The sequence below is a fragment of the Netta rufina genome, assembly GCF_964035555.1.
Source record: "Netta rufina genome assembly, chromosome: 18".
NCBI lineage: Eukaryota > Metazoa > Chordata > Aves > Anseriformes > Anatidae > Netta > Netta rufina.
In genome coordinates, this window is record NC_140142.1 from 9115355 (window position 1) to 9134559 (window position 19205).

At 54.9% G+C, this 19205-nt stretch overlaps 2 protein-coding genes and 1 pseudogene across 3 annotated transcripts in view; 2 read left to right on the forward strand and 1 right to left on the reverse strand.

Moving 5' to 3' along the window:
- Nucleotides 1–518: 518 nt before the first annotated feature.
- Nucleotides 519–19205, forward strand: part of LOC311216405 (olfactory receptor 14A16-like) — a gene marked incomplete at both ends in the record, with an annotated part of 85572 nt that continues 66885 nt past the window's right edge. The window contains one exon of the mRNA XM_084297945.1: nt 519–812. Coding sequence (XP_084154071.1) covers nt 519–812 — 294 coding nt within the window. The remainder of the gene's footprint in view (nt 813–19205) is intronic.
- LOC311216617 (antigen WC1.1-like) lies at nt 7682–16514 on the forward strand (the record flags this gene model as incomplete). Its single annotated transcript, XM_084298149.1, has 10 exons — nt 7682–8075; nt 9492–9797; nt 9906–10232; nt 10313–10627; nt 10753–11067; nt 12350–12385; nt 12654–12794; nt 13457–13552; nt 14256–14408; nt 16336–16514. The coding sequence occupies 10 exons, from the start codon at nt 7682–7684 to the stop codon at nt 16512–16514; spliced, it is 2262 nt and encodes a 753-aa protein (XP_084154275.1).
- On the reverse strand, nt 17045–18003 carry LOC311216619 (olfactory receptor 14A16-like; annotated as a pseudogene). The gene has a single exon. The product of its transcript is annotated as an olfactory receptor 14A16-like (transcript).

Sequence of the window (19205 nt, forward strand, 5' to 3'; positions counted from 1 at the left end):
CACTCTCTAGAGTCTCTGCTCTCATTTTCCTGCCCTGAAGAGCAGTCAGGAGAATGCTATTGGAGTTGTCTGGTTGTGTCAGTCACTGAAGCTGTTAGATTATTCCACTGAAAGAGATCTGTAGGTCTGTGAGGAATCTCACAGTTTTCCTCCACACTCTATAACCTATATACTTCAATGTTTTGTGACAGATTTTTGGATGTTGTACTCAGCACCTAAAATACTGAGATGCCTATGGCCACTGGGCACCTGAGATCCAACCCCAGCGGTTTTCAGCTGACGCTGTAGGGCAGTACTGACTCTGGCTGAGCCCACACAGGATCTGTCTGGTCCTTCTACACACTTAGGAAGTAAAACTGAGTGCTAGAGGCAGGAGCACATCTTCCTCAAAGGGAAGTAGTAGTCTGTCTTGCTGAGGAGCTTTTGATGAAACATAATCTATAGCTATAGGTATTGCAGAGAGAAATTTCTCTAACTTGTTCTGTGTCTGCCCAGCCATCCATGCTCTGAGGCAGCAAATGTCCAACAGCAGCTTCCCCAATGAGTTCCTCCTCCTGCCATTTGCAGACACACGCCAGCTGCAGCTCCTGCACTTCGTGCTCTTCCTGGGCATCTACCTGGCTGCCCTCCTGGGCAACGGCCTCATCCTCACAGCCGTAGCGTGTGACCACCACCTCCACACCCCCATGTACTTCTTCCCACTCAACCTCGCCCTCCTTGACCTGGGCACTATTACCACCACTGTCCCCAAAGCCATGGCCAATTCCCTGTGGGACGCCACGGCCATTTCCTACACAGGTTGTGCTGCTCAGGTACTTTTTTTTTCTTTTTCCTTTCAGCAGAATTTTACCTACTCACCATCATGGCCTATGACCGCTACGTTGCCATCTGCAAACCCCTGCACTATGGGACAGTAATGGCCAGCAGAACTTGTGCCAACATGGCAGCAGCTGCCTGGGGCAGTGGCTTTCTCTATGCTGTGCTGCGCACTGCCAATACATTTTCCCTCCCCCTCTGCCAAGGCAATGCCCTGGACCAGTTCTTCTGTGAGATTCCCCAGATCCTCAAGCTCTCCTGCACTGATGCCTACCTCCAGGAAATTGAGCTTCTTGTGGTTAGTGGTTTTTTATCATTTGGGTGTTTTGTTTTCCTTGTGCTGTCCTATGTGCAAATCTTCAGGTCAGTGCTGAGGATCCCCTCGCAGCAGGGCCAACACAAAGCCTTTTCCACATGCCTCCCTCACCTGGCTGTGTTCTCTCTGTTCATCAGCAGTGGCACATTTGCCTACCTGAAGCCTCCCTCTATGTCCTCCTCATCTCTGAATCTTTTGCTGGCAGTTCTGTACTCGGTGGTGCTTCCAGCAGTGAACCCCCTCATCTACAGCATGAAGAACAAGGAGCTCAAGGTTGCAGTCAGGAAACAAATATGTGGGATATTTTTCAATACTCATAAAGATCCCTTCACTCTCTAATAATGAATCCTAGTACATCCCCTTCCAGGCTTATGTTTATCCCTTCCCTTCCCTTCCCTTCCCTTCCCTTCCCTTCCCTTCCCTTCCCTTCCCTTCCCTTCCCTTCCCTTCCCTTCCCTTCCCTTCCCTTCCCTTCCCTTCCCTTCCCTTCCCTTCCCTTCCCTTCCCTTCCCTTCCCTTCCCTTCCCTTCCCTTCCCTTCCCTTCCCTTCCCTTCCCTTCCCTTCCCTTCCCTTCCCTTCCCTTCCCTTCCCTTCCCTTCCCTTCCCTTCTTTCCTTTTCATTGTCATTATGACTGTTTGTGTTCATTACATTCCTACATAAATATTTTAATTCCCCCCACTACTATGAATGAATGAAACTGTTCTGTCTCATATGGAGGCTGTATAAATGTGCAACAACACTTTAAGTGAGTCAGTGAAGACTTTCTCATAGCATCTGTGTAATAAAATGCAATCACACAAGTTCAATGCAAGGCCTCACGCACCACAGTCCCCTCGCTTTGCAGAGCAGCACTGCCAGCTCAGCGGCTATGGGCATCATGGGCAGGGGCTGCAGGAATGGCTGCTAAGGCCAGCCCAGATGTGCTGGGCTGGGGCAAGGCTGTGTGGGACATGGGATGTCCTGGGAGCAGAGCAGGGCATTGAGTGTGTGCAGTGGTGCTGCCTGAGGAGCTCCAGGGCCAAGTTGGGGTGGGGGTGGGGGGGAGTGTCAGAGCATCTCCTGCAGCAAGGACACTGCCACTGACCTCATCTGCTTCATGGGCTGGACTGGGAAGAGGCCTCCTGAGCACAACAGCTCCTTGTAGCACTGTGGATGCTGGCGGTGAGGTCACTTCTGTCCCAGCACATGGCTGGCCAACAGCAGGGAGGCAGAGCCTCTGAGGTCACAAAGGCCCTCAGAAAGCTGCCCCCAACAGGGTGATGTATCTTGTGAGGACAGGGGAAAGCTGGGTGAATAAAGGTGGGAAATCTGGTGGAGACAAGAGGGGCTTGGCTAACAGAAAGGAAAGATCTGGAAGAGGTGAGAGGGGTTCAGGTAAGGCTGTGCTGCTGCAACACTTACTAGGAAAACATCCGGGTCAAGCCCTGGCAATATTTCTAAGCAGTAACTGTAAGCCTTACTGCTACATCTAAATGCTATCCCTCTCTCTACAAGGAATCCACTACTCTTACTCCTAACCCCAAATCTCACCTGGCGTGGGTTAGCCAAGTCCCAAATCCATAAGGCCTTACCGTACACTCTTAGCTCAATTCTCACCCTATTCCTCAGCCTTTCATCCCTAGCATTGAATTCCAGCCTTAACATGATTCCTCAACAGAGCCCTGAAGAAAATCTCAACAGATAACAGCATCTCCACCCTAGACACAGACTAGAAGCCAACGCAGTAAACACAGGCCTCCCTCTAATACTCTGCCCAACCACTAACCCTGGAAGGCAAAATCTAATCCCTAAACCCTAACCTGAACACCTACTCCCCAAATCCTGCATTCCTGTGGTCTAGTCACCTAACTGAAGCAGTTTGGCCTCATGAAGCTGAGCAGGGCATGAAAGGTCCTGCAGCAATCCCTTGGTCTTGGAGGAGGCAGGTGAGGTGACATGGATGTGGTCAGGTCACAGGACTCAAAGAGGAGATGGGTGGGGATGTTCTTCTAACCTCCCACCTAAGCACAAATGAGGAATAGCTCAACCTCTGCCAAAACCCTCCTTGTTTGATCTCATCCATGGAGGGCAGAGCCAAAAAAACTCAGAGCAGTTCTCCCAGGGTTTGCCTCTGCTAGAAGGCCTTGATGTGCCTTGCCATTGCCAGCTCATGGGTCTGCTGCTGCTTGTCCGGGCTCTGATTTTACTTTGAGGGTGGGAGGTTGTATTGGACTTCCATGGAAAGGGTTTTGTAGCAGGGGGCAGCTGCAGGGCTGCTGTCTGTGAGGAGAGTCCAGAAGCTGCCCCTTCTTAGTGAAGAGCCACTTCCAGCTGGCTCCAAAAGGGACATGCTGCTGGCCAAACTCAGCCAATGAGTAATGCTGTTTGTACATCTGTGAGAGCTTTTCAAAGAAAGGGGTTGAAAATGACATGAGGGAATAGCTGGGAGAGAAGATGGAGAAACTGTGAGAGAAAACAACCCTGCAGACACCAAGGCCAGTGAAGAAAGAGGGTGAGGTGATGCTCCAGGTGTTGGAGAAGTTCTCCATGAGACCTGTGGTGCACCATGTTGGAGCAGATCTCCCCACTGCAGCTGATGGAAGACCCCATGTGGGAGCAGGTGGATGTGGCCTGAAGGAGGCTGCAGCCCTTGGAGAGCCCCTGCAAGAGAAGACTCTGTGTCAGAACTGTGGAGAGGAGCCCAGCTCTAGACAGCCCCTCATGACAGGGACTTTCTTCTGAGGAGAATATTATATCAGCCATTTGACAGATGTTGCATAGGCAAGGACACAATTCAGGATGGCATCACCCTTCAAGAAGGAATTACCTTTGGGATTCCCCCGAAGGATAGAATTCCTGTCTGTGTCACAGTTGAGTCACTGCACTATGAATGCTGACCGAGGCCCCACCATGACAGAAGCAACCTCATGCTTCCCCGCAGCCACTCCTCCAGTATTCCTAACTACCATTGACAATGCAAACTCAAGCAAACAGAGACAAAAGGGAATGCAAGAATGCCAGTGCTGTACAAACTCAACAACAATGATACATGCTAGCAAGTAACTGGAACATGAGCTGAGAACCAGCTCATCACAAGCACCAAATTCATGCTTAGTTGGTTTGAAAGGACTGAGCACAGGGCATCACAAAAAGCATAATAGAAGGAGCTACATCTTCTCAGTGTGAACTCAACAGCAGCAACCCTGCAGAATGACAACCCATCCGTCTGCTCATGGCTTGGACAGGTGTACAGTTTGCTGGCTGAAGAACTGTCTGGATGGCCATGCTCAAAGAGTCTGAGTGAAGAGAGATCAATCCAGTTGGTGGATGGTCGTGGGTGGCATTCCCCAGGCCTCTGTACTGGGTCCAGCTTTGTTTAGTATTTTGATGGATGATCTGACTGAGAGGATCAAGTACACCCTTAGTACATTTGCAGATGATAACAAGTTAGTTGGGACAGTTGATCTTGAGGTAGGAAAGATTTGCAGAGGGATCTGGAAAGGCTAGATTGATGGACTGAGTCCAATCACATGACATTCAACAATGCTTCTGCACTTGGGTCATAACAACCCCATGCAGTAGCATAGGCTTGGGGAAGAGTGGCTGGAAAGCTGTCCAGAAGAAAAGCATCTGGGGATGTTGGTCAACAGCCAGCTGAGCATGAGCACCCACCACCCATCATGGACAGGGACACTGACATCTTTCAATAGATCATCTGTGCTTACGAGGTCACTGTCAGCTGAAGATCTGATAGGCCATGAGCAGGCCCGTGGCAGGTGATTGTTCCTGTGATGCCAGTGGTGCCTGAGTAGCTGACAGGCCGAGAGCAAACATGGCCTGTGCTAGATGCTGGGAGGACCCCGGTGCCTGAGAAGCCAGGAGGCCAGGAATAAGCACATGGCTTATGTGGGTCTGTGGGGAGGTCACTGGTGATCAAGTAGCTGATAGGTCAGGGCAAGGCCCACGGATTGTACCAGTGAGGCCACTGGTGCCCGAGGAGCTGGCAGACCAAGAATTGTGTAGGTGTTTGTGGGGTCATTGCTGATTGAATACAGGCCAGGAACAGGCCCATGGCAAGTGAAGATGCTATGGCATCACCTGGACCTGGGTTGAATCGAATTTTGAAATATCCTGCACTGGAAATAATTGAAGATCGGTGAGTCCAACTTCAGCCATCAGAATAAAAATAAATTTTGTGTATCTAAAAAATATAAAATATTTATATCAAAAATATTAATATATAATGGATGTATATATTTATAAATATAAATACATTAAACATTATATGTGTAAGTATAAAAACTCATAACATAATATTTAATACAATATAACATATATTATTTAAATAAAATAAAAATATATAATATATAATATATAATATATAATATATAATATATAATATATAATATATAATATATAATATATACAATATGTAGTATAATATATAATATGCAATAAATATATGTCATATATCATATATCATATATCATATATCATATAATGTATAATAACATAGCACAACATAACTATAAATATAATGTATTATAATACAATATGATATGATTTAATATGATATGATATGATATGATACAATATAATATATAAGTGAAATATATATTTTTATATGTATTTATAATATATATTTATTTATTTAAAATTATATATACATATATATAAAACTGTATGTCTGAGAGCATTGTCCAACACTTCTTGGACTCTGCCAGGCTTGGAGCTGTGAGGAGGCTGGGAGGCACCGCAGGGCCATGCCTGGGCATGGGGCCAGGAGGAAACCACCGTCTTCCTGCCCGGGCGCCATGTCACGTGGGCTGCGGTTTGTGCACCTGCAGTGGCAGGCAGGCTCCAGCTCCCGACCCGCCGCGGGGAATAACGGCCCCTGGGTGACACGCTGAGAGCCAGGGAGACGCCTGAGGCTCTGGGCTGCAGCTTGGATGCCAGGACAGGCCCTGGACCAGCTCTGGCTGCTGCCGGGACCCCACAGGAGGCTCCCTGGGGAGGGACGGGACAGCCAGCACCCCCATAATGGGGCTCTGGCCCTGCCCAAGGGCCTTTCCCAGCTGCTGCGCCAGCACAGCGGGGGCTGTAGCAGGGGCAGGGGCTGGTCCCTTCCCAGCCTCACACAGCCCTGCTGCAGGCACAGACCTGAGGATCCCATGGCGCAAGGATGGCCGGACAATCGCACCTTGGGCTCTTGGATGCTACAGCTTAGGAGATGCTCCGTGCTCCCACAGCAGGCTGCAAGGGGTGTCAGAGCCATCTGCCCCCACATCCAGCCCTACCCCACGATGATCTCCCACCGCAGTGACGTGAGAGCCGCAGCGGAGCCGTCCCTCATATATGGTCATGAAGAGCGCTGGAGAAGTTCATTGGAGAGCTGGGCTGCGTCGGAGGGGAGATAAGTGCCGATAACGTCTAAAAAGGTGCCTGCTGCTTCGATTGGCTCCTCCTGCAGCTGGGACAGCATCTGCACAGATATATTGCCCTCCCATCATTGCCATTGCCCCGTGGGTCCCCAGGAGCTCCAGCAGCAGGGCCGTGCTGTCAGGACAGGAGCCTCAGGATGGGGACAGAGGGACTCCTTTTCCCTTGTGTGCTGTGGCTGTTCCTCTGGGTGCAGCCTTGCAGAGGTAAGTGCCAGCTTCTCTGTTCCATAGCCTGGGGCCAGTGGGCAGCAGTGGGTTCATTGGGATCCCTCTGGGAGTGGGGTTGCTTTGCAGGTACCACTGAAATGAGGGGTAGAATGTTCTGAGTCCCTCAGCCTGTTCCTGTCTGGATGGGAGAGTGTAATCCATTTCCACAGCTCCCATGTTTTTGGCAGCCCATGTCCAGTTGCATTTCTAGACACCTTGTCCTCAGGTACCCTTTTGGGACCCCTTGTTCCCCAGGACTTTACCTGTGGAGCTGGAGGGGGCCCAGGTGGTGGCAGTGGCCCTTAGTGATCTCCAGGGCACATCTATTGTCTGGGGTGCCCCAGCGGGGTTGTGTGCCACTCCCTGCCCCTGGGATCTGAGGACACCCTGACCCCAAGAGGACAGGTTGTAACCCATAGAGAGAAGTGGACTGGGACATGTGCATCCAGAGGTGACAGAGAGGTGTCCTTCCTGGTGCCCTGGCCAAGTGCAGAGGCTGGGATGAAAGCAGGCATGAGGAGGGGATGCAGACTCGGAGGAACAGTGTGTTTGACTCAGTGCCCCCTGGACAGACAGGAAACCCCAGAGGTTTTGGTGTGTTTTGGAAGTTCCTAGGGCAGCTGGTAGACAGATAGAAGTATGGGTCTAGGGCCATGTAGCCTTTCAAAGGGTGCTGCGCTGGGGAGGAGTGGGAGCCCTGTGCGGGACCGGGGGTGGTGTGTGGGTGGGTATGGGCAGGGGCAGGGAGCCACTGGGATGGGAGGAGGTGCTGAAGGCAGTGGGGCAATGAATGTCCCAGGAGGGATAGAGCTGTGCACTGTCAGTCCAGTTCTGCCACAAGGGAGAGGAGGGACATGCACCACCATATGGGATAGCCTGTAAGGACAGGGCTCCCACCCTGGGGCCTGTGACTCTGCCTGATGCAGCAGAGGGAGCACTCGCAGACCCACCTTGTGGGGCTCAAAGCTCTCCTGACCCTTCCTGTGTTGGTGTTTGAAGGAACTGCAGAGGTGAGGCTGGCGGATGGTGACAGGCGCTGTGCTGGGAGAGTGGAGGTGAAACACCGGGATCAGTGGGGGACCGTGTGTGATGACTACTGGGACATCTTCGATGCTGCAGTGGTTTGTAGGCAGCTGGGCTGTGGGGTTGCTCTTGAAGCTCTTCAGACAGCACAATTTGGGCCAGGATCTGGTTCCATTTGGATGGCTGATGTTGAATGTAATGGCAATGAATCTGCCCTGTCTGACTGCACACACAACGGACGGGGTCAAACAGAGTGCGATCACACTGAGGACGCTGGAGTGAAATGTTCAGGTAAGGACTGAACTTGTTCCCTACCTCTGGGATGAGGACACTTCTAAGGGACCTGGATGTGACCTCAGGAAGCAGCAAGTGCACACCAGAACATAGCTCTGTGTGTCAAGTTGCATTCTGAGCTGGGTCTGTCACTGCTGGTGTCCCTTGTCCCTGGGGAAAGCCCAGTGGGAACACACTGAGCCTGGCCCTGAAGCTGGAGCAGCCAAGCCTGGGGAGGTGCCCGGGGCTGGGAGAAGAGAGCCCCCACCCTTCCCCATTGTGCTGCCTGGATCCCATTTTTCTCCTCCATTCATCCAGGCCCTGTCTGGCAGGCTGGTCCCTATGCCAGGAGAATCTAGAGCAGCTCCCCCAGCCACCAGCAGCCTCAGGGAAGGGCGTGCAATGGCCCAGGACTTTTGGGTTGTACCCCCAGCAGCCAAGAGAACGTCGGCCAAAGCAGAGGGGCTGCTCAGAGGGCAGGAGCACTGGGCTTGAGCAGAAGAGCAGGGTGGCAGGCAGCACCTTGTTCCTGTCCCGGGGTCACCCCATGAGAGGTAACCTCTAGGGACACGGCCCCTCCAGGCAATGCTGACCCGCTGCCCAGCCTCTCCTGCCTACCCTGTGTGCCAGGGGCTGTGCCAGCACCTCCTGGCTCTCCTCGGTGCCTGCCCTCATACTGGGAGCTCATGTCAGCCCAGGGCTGCTCTCTGCCTGCTTTCATGAGCCATGCGTCAGGGGCCCTGACCTCTTTGTGCCATCAGCACCCACTGAGAGCTTCTGGGCTGGCTGTGGAGCTCTGAATCTGGCCACTTTAGGGATGAGGTGGGAGGTGGGCATGGAAGTGCCAGAGGGCTCTGGGAACTCACAGGTCTCCTTGGTTGCTCCAGGATTTGTGCGGCTGGTCGGAGGGGACAGCCCCTGCTCAGGAAGTGTGGAGGTCCACGACGGGGACCAGTGGAAAGCTGTCTGTCACTCCCACTTTGGTGCCAAAGCTGCCGAGGTGGTGTGCAGGGAGCTGCAGTGTGGCACAGCCCTGTCTGTCCATGGGGCAGCTCAGCTGGGAGAAGGGGCCGGTCCTGTCTGGGACAGAGAGCTGCAATGTGTGGCGAATGAATCCATCATCCTTTACTGCCCCTGGGGGGCCCCCAAGGACAAGGCCTGTACCCACAGCAATGGCATTCATGTCACCTGCACACGTAAGGACTTGGGGTGGTATGGTGCCCACGGGGCCTGTGGTGGGGGCAGAAGAGCAGGGTGGGCACTGGGCTGTGCTGGGTGGGGGACAGGTGGGGTGAGGTGGTGGTCTGCAGCCCTAAAATTAGAGTGCTGCAGGAGGAGAAAGGCACGCTGTCCCTTCGGCCTCTCCTGCAGCTCCTGTGGGACCAAGAGCACAAATGTGGCCTCTCTCACCCTCCTTTGTCCTTGAGTACACAGGGTTCAGGCTGGTGAACGGCAGCACAGCGTGTGAGGGCAGGGTGGAGGTGGAGGTGCTGGGGACGTGGGGGACCATGTGTGCCTCCCGCTGGGACCTCTCGGATGCCCACGTTCTGTGTCGGCACCTCGGCTGTGGCTTTGCTGAGTCCATTCCTGGAGGAGGGCATTTTGGGAGAGGAACCGGCCCCGTCTGGAGAGACTCGTTCCACTGTGACGGGACTGAAGCCCACCTGGGGCAGTGCCCGGTGACTGCCCTGGGGGCCTCGCCGTGCTCCCAGGAGAACGCTGCTGCTGTCATTTGCTCAGGTGAGTGCTGGGCAGTACTGCAAAGTCCATTTGCCCCTGGTGTGTGACATGGCCACCCACAGCTGGGGACCCCACTGCAGCACCAAGCTCAATTTCTGCTCTCACCAGTCCCAATTCACCACATGTCTGTACGGTTGGTGGGCGGAGGGAGCCGGTGCAATGGGCGCATGGAGGTCTTCCAGCACGGGACGTGGGGCAGAGTCCTGGATGAGCAGTGGGACATGCAGGAGGCCAGCGTGGTGTGCCGGCAGCTGCAGTGCGGAGAGGCAGAGGCAGCCTACACCCCCGTGAGGGCCGAGCGAGGGCTGGGCCCCGTGGGGCTGCGTGGGGTGCGGTGTGCAGGGCACGAGGCTGACCTGAGCCTCTGCAACACCTCCCTGCCTGAGAGCACACCAGCAGCAGGGATCATGGAGGACGTGGGGGTCGTGTGCCGGGGTGAGTGGTGCTGCACATCCCCCAGGTGTCAGGCTGGGAGGGCAGCCAGCCCCTGACGGCTGGGGTCCTCACCGCTGCAGGGAGCCAGCGGTTGCGGCTGGCAGACGGGGCCGGGCGCTGTGCCGGGAGAGTGGAGATCTACTACCAGGGGCGCTGGGGCACCGTCTGTGACGACGCCTGGGACCTGGCCGACGCCGCCATCGTTTGCCGCCAGCTGGGCTGCGGAGGGGCCCTGGAGGCAGCCGGCTCTGCTCGGTTTGGGGAGGGCTCCGGGCAGATCTGGCTGGATGGCGTCAACTGCTCCGGGGCTGAAGCTGCTCTCTGGGACTGCCCTGCCGAAGCCTGGGGGCAGCACGACTGCAGGCACAAGGAGGACGCGGGAGTCATCTGCTCAGGTCTGTGCTGGGAGTGGGGAGGGGAGCTGGGGCCAGTGAGGCCGGGGTGAGGGTAGAGCCCGTTAGAGCCAAGGCCATCAGTGGCTGACACCCAAGGACGTCCCTGGGGCCTTTCCTCCTTCCAGAGTTCATGGCCCTGAAGCTGGAGAACAGTGATGGCTGCTCCGGGCGCCTGCAGGTTTTCTACAACGGGACGTGGGGCAGCGTTTGCTCCAACTCCATGACCACTGAGACGGTGTCACTGGTGTGCAAGGAGCTGGGCTGCGGGAATGAAGGGGAATTGGAAACAGATTCTAACTATGCCAAGCTGTCTGGCACTGCGTGGCTTGATCATGTGGAGTGTGGGAAGAGCAACAGCTCCTTCTGGCAGTGTCCCTCTCATCCCTGGCATCCCCAGTCGTGTGATGACCGCCGAGAAGAGGCCAATATCACCTGCAATGGTAAATCTGAGCCATCAAGGCACCAGGTCCTGTTCCCCACTGGGCATGGTGAAATGCAGAGAAGGAACCCAGAGGGGCTTTGACTTCCTGCATTAGACCCTGTTGCTGCGAGTGGCACAAAGGTGACTTCAGCTCTTGGAGCCACGTATGCATACCAGCAGCTCTCAACAGCTGGGCTGCCATCTGCCTCTGGGAGAGGCAGAGCCATCTCCAGGAGAGGTGTCAGAGGAGGCTATGTGGGCATGGGCAGGAGTTTCCCCTCTATGGACAGCCTCCTGCTGCTCTGTGAATCAGGGACCATGTGGGGATGCACACTCAGTTCTATCCGTGTGTGTTCCATGAATGAACGGGGTTCTGCTGCTACCCTGACCCAGGCAGCAGGGGCACATGCAAGCAGAGGTCAGCCCTGCTCTCTTCTGCACAACCCCTAGAGCAGCCCTTTTCAGCCCAACTTCTCTTTCCTTTGGGACATGGACAGAAAGGACACAGGTAGCTGCATGCCCCAACTCCACGAGGTGTACAGGTAGGGAGCTACCCCTGCACGTGCCCCCCTCACCTGGCAGGGCTGTCCCAGTTGTCCCGGTGCCATGGGAGGTCGCTGCTTCCTCAGACAGGGAGAAGATCTGTGCTGTGGGAGGCAAGGATGGCTGCTCGGGCAGAGTGGAGATCTGGCACCGCGGCACCTGGGGGATGCTGTGTGACAATGCCTGGGACATGCGGGACGCTGAGGTGGCATGCAGGCAGCTGGGCTGTGGCCCCGCGGTCTATGCCCTGGGCCGGGCTGCTGCTGGAGAGGGGACGGGCCCCATGTGGCTGATGGAGTGCAGGGGGACGGAGCTGTCTCTGCAGGACTGCTGGGCCCAGCCAGGGGACAGAGGTGCCTGCCAGCATAAGGCAGATGCGGCTGTGCATTGCTCAGGTGAGCAGTGGGGCTGGGAGACATGGCTGGGGGCTTGGCAAGGAGCTGGCTTGGGCGTCTGCCCTGCTGGATCCTGGCATGGCCCCAGTGCTGGCCTGAGCAAGGGTGTTCCTGCAGAGTGGGGGGCTGGTGTTGGGTGGGGAGCAGCCTCTGTGTGGCTGGATGTGCCAGCACATCCCCTGGGCTGCCTGCACTGCCCTGTGAGCAGCCCAGAGCAGTGGTGCTGGGCCCTGTCCCTGCCACCCTGCCTAGCCCCAAAGGAGGGACAATTCAGGTGGCACATGCTGGGGTCATTTGCCAGGGAGGCTGCCTGGTGCCACAGCCCCAGCCTCTCAGCCCAGCTCTCCTTCTGCTCCCCTGTAGCTGTACCCAGGACAGCAACATCCTCCCCACAAGCAGGTAAGCTGTCCTTCCCCAGGGCTGGGTCTGCCCACAGAGAAGCTGTGACCTACAGCCAGGGGAAGGGGCTCCTTGCTGGGCTGTGAGACTCCCAGGAAATTGAGGGAGATGGGAGAAGTCTGTGATGGACCCAGCAGGGTGGGAGCTGCCCCATCACCCAGCCCTGTCCCCCCCAGCCCCTGCTGCCTTGTGTGGTCAGCAGTGGCTTATCCTGTCCCCAGCCTCTCCCTTGTCTGATGCTGCCCCTGCCATGTTCCTGCCCATGCAGATCCCCCATGGAGCCGTCCGACCACCAGCAGCGAGAGACTCTCGGTGCCTGTCATCATCTGCATCATCCTGGGGGCCCTCCTCTGCCTGCTCCTGGCCCTCCTGGCTGGGCAGGTGCGAAGCGCCAGGGCTCGGCGCAGAGGTGGTTCCTTCCCCAGTGGTCCTGGGGGGGAGATGCCTCCTGGCAGGGATGAGGGTGTTGGTGTCCTGGGGCACAGAAACAGAGCTGTGTGCTGCCTCCTGCCCCATGTGCTGCCCCACTGACTGACAGACCATGGGGCACCAACATCAAGGGGTAGAGAGAGCCCAGACCCTGGGGCATCAGTTCTGGGGTGAGGAGAGAAATGTGAGAGCTGGGCTGGGTGAGAAGGGGAAGATGCACTGCTGGCAGTCCTCTGAGCAGCTCTGGCAGGAGGAGCATGGGGCAGCGGGGTCCATCACTGTGGTGTCAGCCACCCCCCAACAGGACACGGGCTGTGCTATTGATGTGTGGGGCAGAGATAGAGCAGCTCCATGGGGAAGGGAAATGAGGGAACTGGTGCAGGGTCTGCACTGGGATGTGAGCCAGGGACCAAAGGGGCACAAGGGCTGTTTCCAAAGGGATGGTGCGAGGCTGATGCTGCCCCAGACCATCTCCATGGGGATGCTGCCCTCCCTGGGGATGTGGCCTCAGTGCCAACACAACACAGAGGGGCTGTGCTGTGGGGACAGCCCTGTGCTAGCCTAGGGAATGGGGCTGAGGGAACCCAGTGGGGTCCTGTCCCTCTCTGCCCATTCCCAGACCTGCCCTTCCTCTGTCCCCAGGCTCTGGGAGAGCTGGGGAGCCCTTCCCTGAGGCCGTGTACGAGGAGATCGCTTACAGCCTGGCGTGGGAGAAGCAGCCGAGGTTCAGTCTCTCAGGTGGGTGTATGTTCATGAAGGGGATCTTTCTCCCTGCCCCAGACCAGGGCTGTCCCCTGCAACTCCTGCCAATGGTCCCTGAAATGGTTGGACCATGGGATCTGTGGGAGAGATCCAGGTGTTGGCCCCCACAGAGGAGCTTCCTCCACACCAGCTCTGCCCATCCCAGAGGGGACAGCCCCTCTCTGCCTGGCCCTGCACCCTGGGGACATCCAAGGGCTGAGCGAAGGGGCTGTCCCAGGGCAGCTCTGGGAGCCCCTACGGGATGGGCTTATCCCAGGGTAGCAGGGGTGGTCTCCCCCCCACTCTGACCCAGTGCTGTGGTTGCCCATCCCCAGCAGTGCTGACCACAAGATGGGGCAGCAGGGCTCATCCCACAGCACCCACTGCAGCTCTCTGCAGCCTCCTTTTCAGAGGGGTCCCTGACCCAGCTGAAGCCCTACCCCAGGCACAGAGAGGAGGAGGATGGTCTGGGGCCAGCCCCAGGGATTGGAGGGGGAGGGAGAGGAAGGGCTCTATCTCTCCTCCCAGAAGACAGACAGACAGCAGTGCCACTGAGTGCCACCATCAGAGCTGGAAGGACGAGGGCTCTGCTTTGGCCCTGACACCAGCAGCATGTCAGCCCTGTGTCCCTGCATGCCCTCCCACCCTCTGCTCTGCAGAACGTCTCTTCTCACTGCCACCACCTCTCCTCTCCTTTCAGATGTCCCTGTCCTGCCTGGAGGTGACCCAGTGGATGGCTACGATGATGCTGAGGAGGTTTCTGACCCTGGGGAGCATCCTTTCCCTGGGCAGGGGGACTGGGAAGTGCCCAGGACACCAGAGGAAGGAGATGGGCCCAGGAATACAGCCACAGGTGAGAGGGCAATGCAGCACTGCCACTTCCTAGGTGCCAATCCCAGGGCCAGGAGAATCCATGAAATATTTAGAGCCTGATCTCCTGACATGGAGAACCTGGCCTGAGATATTTTGGGGGGCTGGGAGAATGGGCCAAGTGTCTCAGGCTGGTGCGGAGGGGGAAGGTGTTGTACAGCCCTGAGGAGCACCCCACAGGCCCAACCACAGCAGCCTGCCTTGATGCTTACAGAGGGAAGCCTGCGCTCCTGGAGACGTGCTGAGGACCCTGGAGCTGAGGGAGACATCTTGTCCCCTTTTCTGGTACACATGTGCTATGACGATGCTGAAGCGCTGTCTCTGGCATGTCCCCATGAGGACACCCAGGATGTGACACCAGAGCCACCTGCACAAGTGTCCCAGAGCTCCAGGCCAGCAGAGCCCAGCCCTGCCGAGCAGCTGGTTGCAACCAGGAGGGAGGAGAGCTCAGTGCCACTGGGAGAGCCGTGAGTGCCAGGGAACGGTCTCCCTTTTCCAGCAGTCTGCAGACACACATGGGTATTTCCCCTCTTGGTATTCCCTGTTTTTGTGCTTTGTGTTGGCAAATGTTTATATTAAAACATTCTGGGGGCTTTGCCCCAGGTCCAGTGTTTCCCTGCCCAGGTGTCGGGGTCTCTCTCTGAGGCTAACCAATTGGAGTAGAGCTCAAAGATGCAATAGTGGGGAATGGTCATTTCTTGGGACCCAGAGGGTTGGGATCAGGCTGGGGGGCTGCCACAACACCCAGTGCCTAGACACTATTCCTACTGACAGAGGCATTTCCATCCTGCCAGCCACAGGCAGTTTCCAGCAAAAGTGGCTCTATGTGATGTCCCATGATGCACTCGCTGGTAGCACCCATCTTCTACAGCCTTGGGCCCCCGTGGAACCCAGGGATGCCTGTCCAGAACCCACAGACAGAGTAACCTCTCCTGCAGGATCAGAGTGGTGAGAAGTGTTGGACCCCTGGGCAGGACTTAGTACCCATACTGCCCTCCCTGATCCTGCTGGTAGGTCCTCCCCAGCTTTTCCCCAGCAGGCGCCTCTGTTGCAGGCTGAGAGATGTTTTTGGTAGTAGGGTGGTGGGCTGCAGGGGGTGCTGGATGGTCTGGAACATCTGTTTGATCCATTTGTGTCAGCTGTCCTAGCTGTGTCAGGGACACTTTCCTCAAAATCAGGTTGCTCAAAGCCCCATCCAGCCTGGCCTTGAATGCTTCTAGGGATGGGACACCATCCAACAACCTTTCTGGGCAACCTCCTGCAGTGCCTCACCACCCTCAGAGTAAATGATTTCTTCTGAATATCTGATCTCAATCTACCTTCTTTGAGTTTAAAGCTATTTCCCCTTGTCCTATTACTACATCCTCTAATAAATTCTCTCTCTCCAGCTTTCCTTTATGCCCTCTGGAGCTACTGGAAGGTTGCTCTATGTTCTGCCTACGAAGGCCCAGGGCCTTCTGTTCTTAATTCCTCTCTTCTCCCTCTTCATAGGAGAGATGCTCCAGCCCTCTTAGCATTTTTGTGGCCCTCCTCTGGACTTGCTCCAACGGGTCCATGTTTTTCTCATGTTGGGGATCCCAGAGGTGAACACACTATGTTAAGTGGAGTCTCACAAGATAGGAAGAGAAAGTGAGAATCACCTCCCCTGACCTGCTGGCTATGTTTATTCTGATGCAGCCCAGGATTTTGCTTTCAGGGCTACAAATGCATATTGCCTATACACATTGAGTTTTTCAAGCACCAGCACTCCCAGGACCCTCTCCACAAGGCTGCTCTCACTCCCTTCTCCACCCAGCTTGTATTTATGCATAGGACTGCTTCAACCCATGTGTGGGACTTTACACTCAGCCTTGTTGAAGTTCATGAGTTTCACACAGGCCCGCCTCTCAAGCCTGTCATGGCCCCACTAGATGACACACCTTCCCTCCAGCACATCAACCTCACCACACTGCTTGCTGTCATCAGCAAACTCACTGAGGATGCACTTGATCCCACTGCCCATGTCACCAACAAAGATGTGAAATTGTGCCGGTCCCAGTACCAAGCCCTGAAGAACACCATTCGTAACAGATCTCCACTTGGACATTGATCTGTTGACTACAACCCTGTGAGTGCGACCATACAGACAATTCCTTATATCCACTGAGTGGTCCATCTGTCAGATCCATGTCTCTCCAATTTAGAGACAGGAATGCCACATGGGATGTGTCAAATACTTTGCACAAATCAGGTAGATGATGTCAGTTACTTTTCTCTTACCCACAAACACTGTAACACCATTGCAGTAGGCCTACAGATATGTTAGGCACGCTCTCCCTTAGCGAAGACATGTTGGCTGTCCATGAAGACATGTGCCCCTGCAGCTCCACCACAGGTCTCTGAGGAAGGATCTCAGGCAAGCAAATCACAGCAGGGTTCTTTCTTTTATTGAAATACACAGAGAGCCTGGCTTCTCGTTTACTCCATGTCTCAGAATCACACGGAGAGGTAGATACTGAAATGGAAGAGGATGAATAATGATATTTTCTGTGTTCAACACTATCACAAATAAATCAAAGATAAGATAATGATACACAACCACACACAAATTTCCAGCTTCTGAGCCTGTAATGAGCTACATTATAAGTGATATGCAGAGGAAGACCAGCAGTTTATTGGTTCTGAAAATATCCAGTTACCAATTCGCACACTGCATCCTTGAGCTCCTTGTTCCTCATGCTGTAGATGAGGGGGTTCACTGCTGGAGGCACCACTGAATACACTACTGCCAGCAAAAGATTCAGGGAGGAGGAGGATACAGAGGGGGGCTTCAGATAGTCAAATAATCCAGTGCTGATGAACAGGGAGACCACAGCCAGGTGAGGGAGGCATGTGGAAAAGGCTTTGTGCCGTCCCTGCTGTGAGGGGATCCTCAGCACTGCCCTGAAGATCTGCACATAGGACAGCACAATAAAAATAAAACACCCAAATGCTAAGCAGGCACTAACCACAAGAAGCCCAACTTCTCAGAGGTAGGCATCTGAGCAGGAGAGCTTGAGGATCTGGGGAACATCACAGAAGAACTGGTCTAGGGCATTGCCTTGGCAGAGGGGGAGGGAAAAGGTATTGGCAGTGTGCAGCACAGCATAGAGAAAGCCACTGCCCCAGGCAGCTGCTGCCATGTTGACACAAGTTTTGCTGGCCATTATGGTCCCGTAGTGCAGGGGTTTGCAGATGGCAATGTAGCGGTCATAAGCCATGATGGTGAGAAGAGAAAACTCTGCTGAAATGAAAAAGAAAAAAATCTGAGCAGCACATCCATAGGAGGAAATGGCCCTGGTGTCCCACAGGGAGTTGGCCATGGCTTTGGGAACAGTGGTGGAGGTGCAGCCCAGGTCGATGATGGCGAGGTTGAGGAGGAAGAAGTACATGGGGGTGTGGAGGCAGTGGTCGCAGGCTATGGCTGTGATGATGAGGCCGTTGCCCAGGAGGGCAGCCAGGTAGATGCCCAGGAAGAGCCCAAAGTGCAGGAGCTGCAGCTTGCGTGTGTCTGCGAATGGCAGGAGAAGGAACTCTGTTGGGAAGGTGCTGTTGGACATTTGCTGCCTCAGGGCATGGTTGCCTGTCCATGGAGGAATAGACAGTGACATGTTAGAGAGACTTTTCTAAGCAAAAACTAAACCTTATTTCAAAGAAAACATCCTTAACAAGGCTGTATCCTCACTGCATCTTCATCTGAAGAAGACTTGCTCCTGCCTGGAGCTCTGCATCTCTCTGCCTAAGGATGCCACAGAGACCATGAAGATCCTCTGTAATCTCAGCAGTAATCAGTGCTGCTGGTAAAGAACACCAGGGGTGCATCTCAGGTATCCACTGGCCAGAGGCATCTCCCTATTTACAAGTGATGAAAGGGACATCCAACAATCCCACAAAGAAACAAAGAAGGTTGTGTTGGTGCTGCCTGTAGGTTAAATGGCGTGGAGTGAATATATGAGTTTCCTCAAAGACCTACAAATCTCTTTTAACTGTAATGCTCTATGAGTTTAGGTCCCTTCTACAATCCTAACAACACCATTATCATCTCCGTGACTGCCGTCCAAAGCAGGAAGTTGAAAAATGAGACCTCAGAGAGTGCCATCCCTTCAGTTATGGCAGGTGTTGTTCTTCCCTTTCAAGAATCTCCCCCAGAAATGCCCTGGGGGTGCTGGGGAGATATGAGGAGCCTGGCCCATGTAGCAGCCCCCTGCCGGCAGAAGGACCCTGTCCGGCCCTGGCCTTCTGGTCCTTACAGCCACAGCTTCTCCCTGCAGTGTCCTGGGCAGCTCCCCAGGCAGGCTGAGTGCAGAGCCTCGCAGGTGGGAGAGGCTCTGCCCTGGAACAAAGCCCCTGGGGCTCAGCAGGGACCCTGCTCTGCACCACAGCCCTGGGCACCCTTGCTTGCTCCCTGCTTGCACAGCCTGCAGCTGGTCCTGTGAGAAGGAACCCTCATGTCCTGTCCCACTGATAGCTTTGGTAGGTAATCCCTGCTCTGGAGCTTGTCATTCTTCTGTTATCCAAAGAGAATTCTCCAAAGATAAATATCCAAAGAGTTTTCCTGAAAGATCCCATAGGCTGTGGGATTTGCCAGCAAATCTGGAGATGGCACAGGAACAACAGCTGCGTTACCCTGCAGCCACAGACTTATCCTGTTCAGGGCTCTGAAGATTTCTCCTGCAGTGAGCTCTCAGCATCCCCCCTCCACACTGCCTTTAATATCACCCTCCCTTCTCTCAGCCGCCTTTGTCCCCTGCAGGCAGTGCCC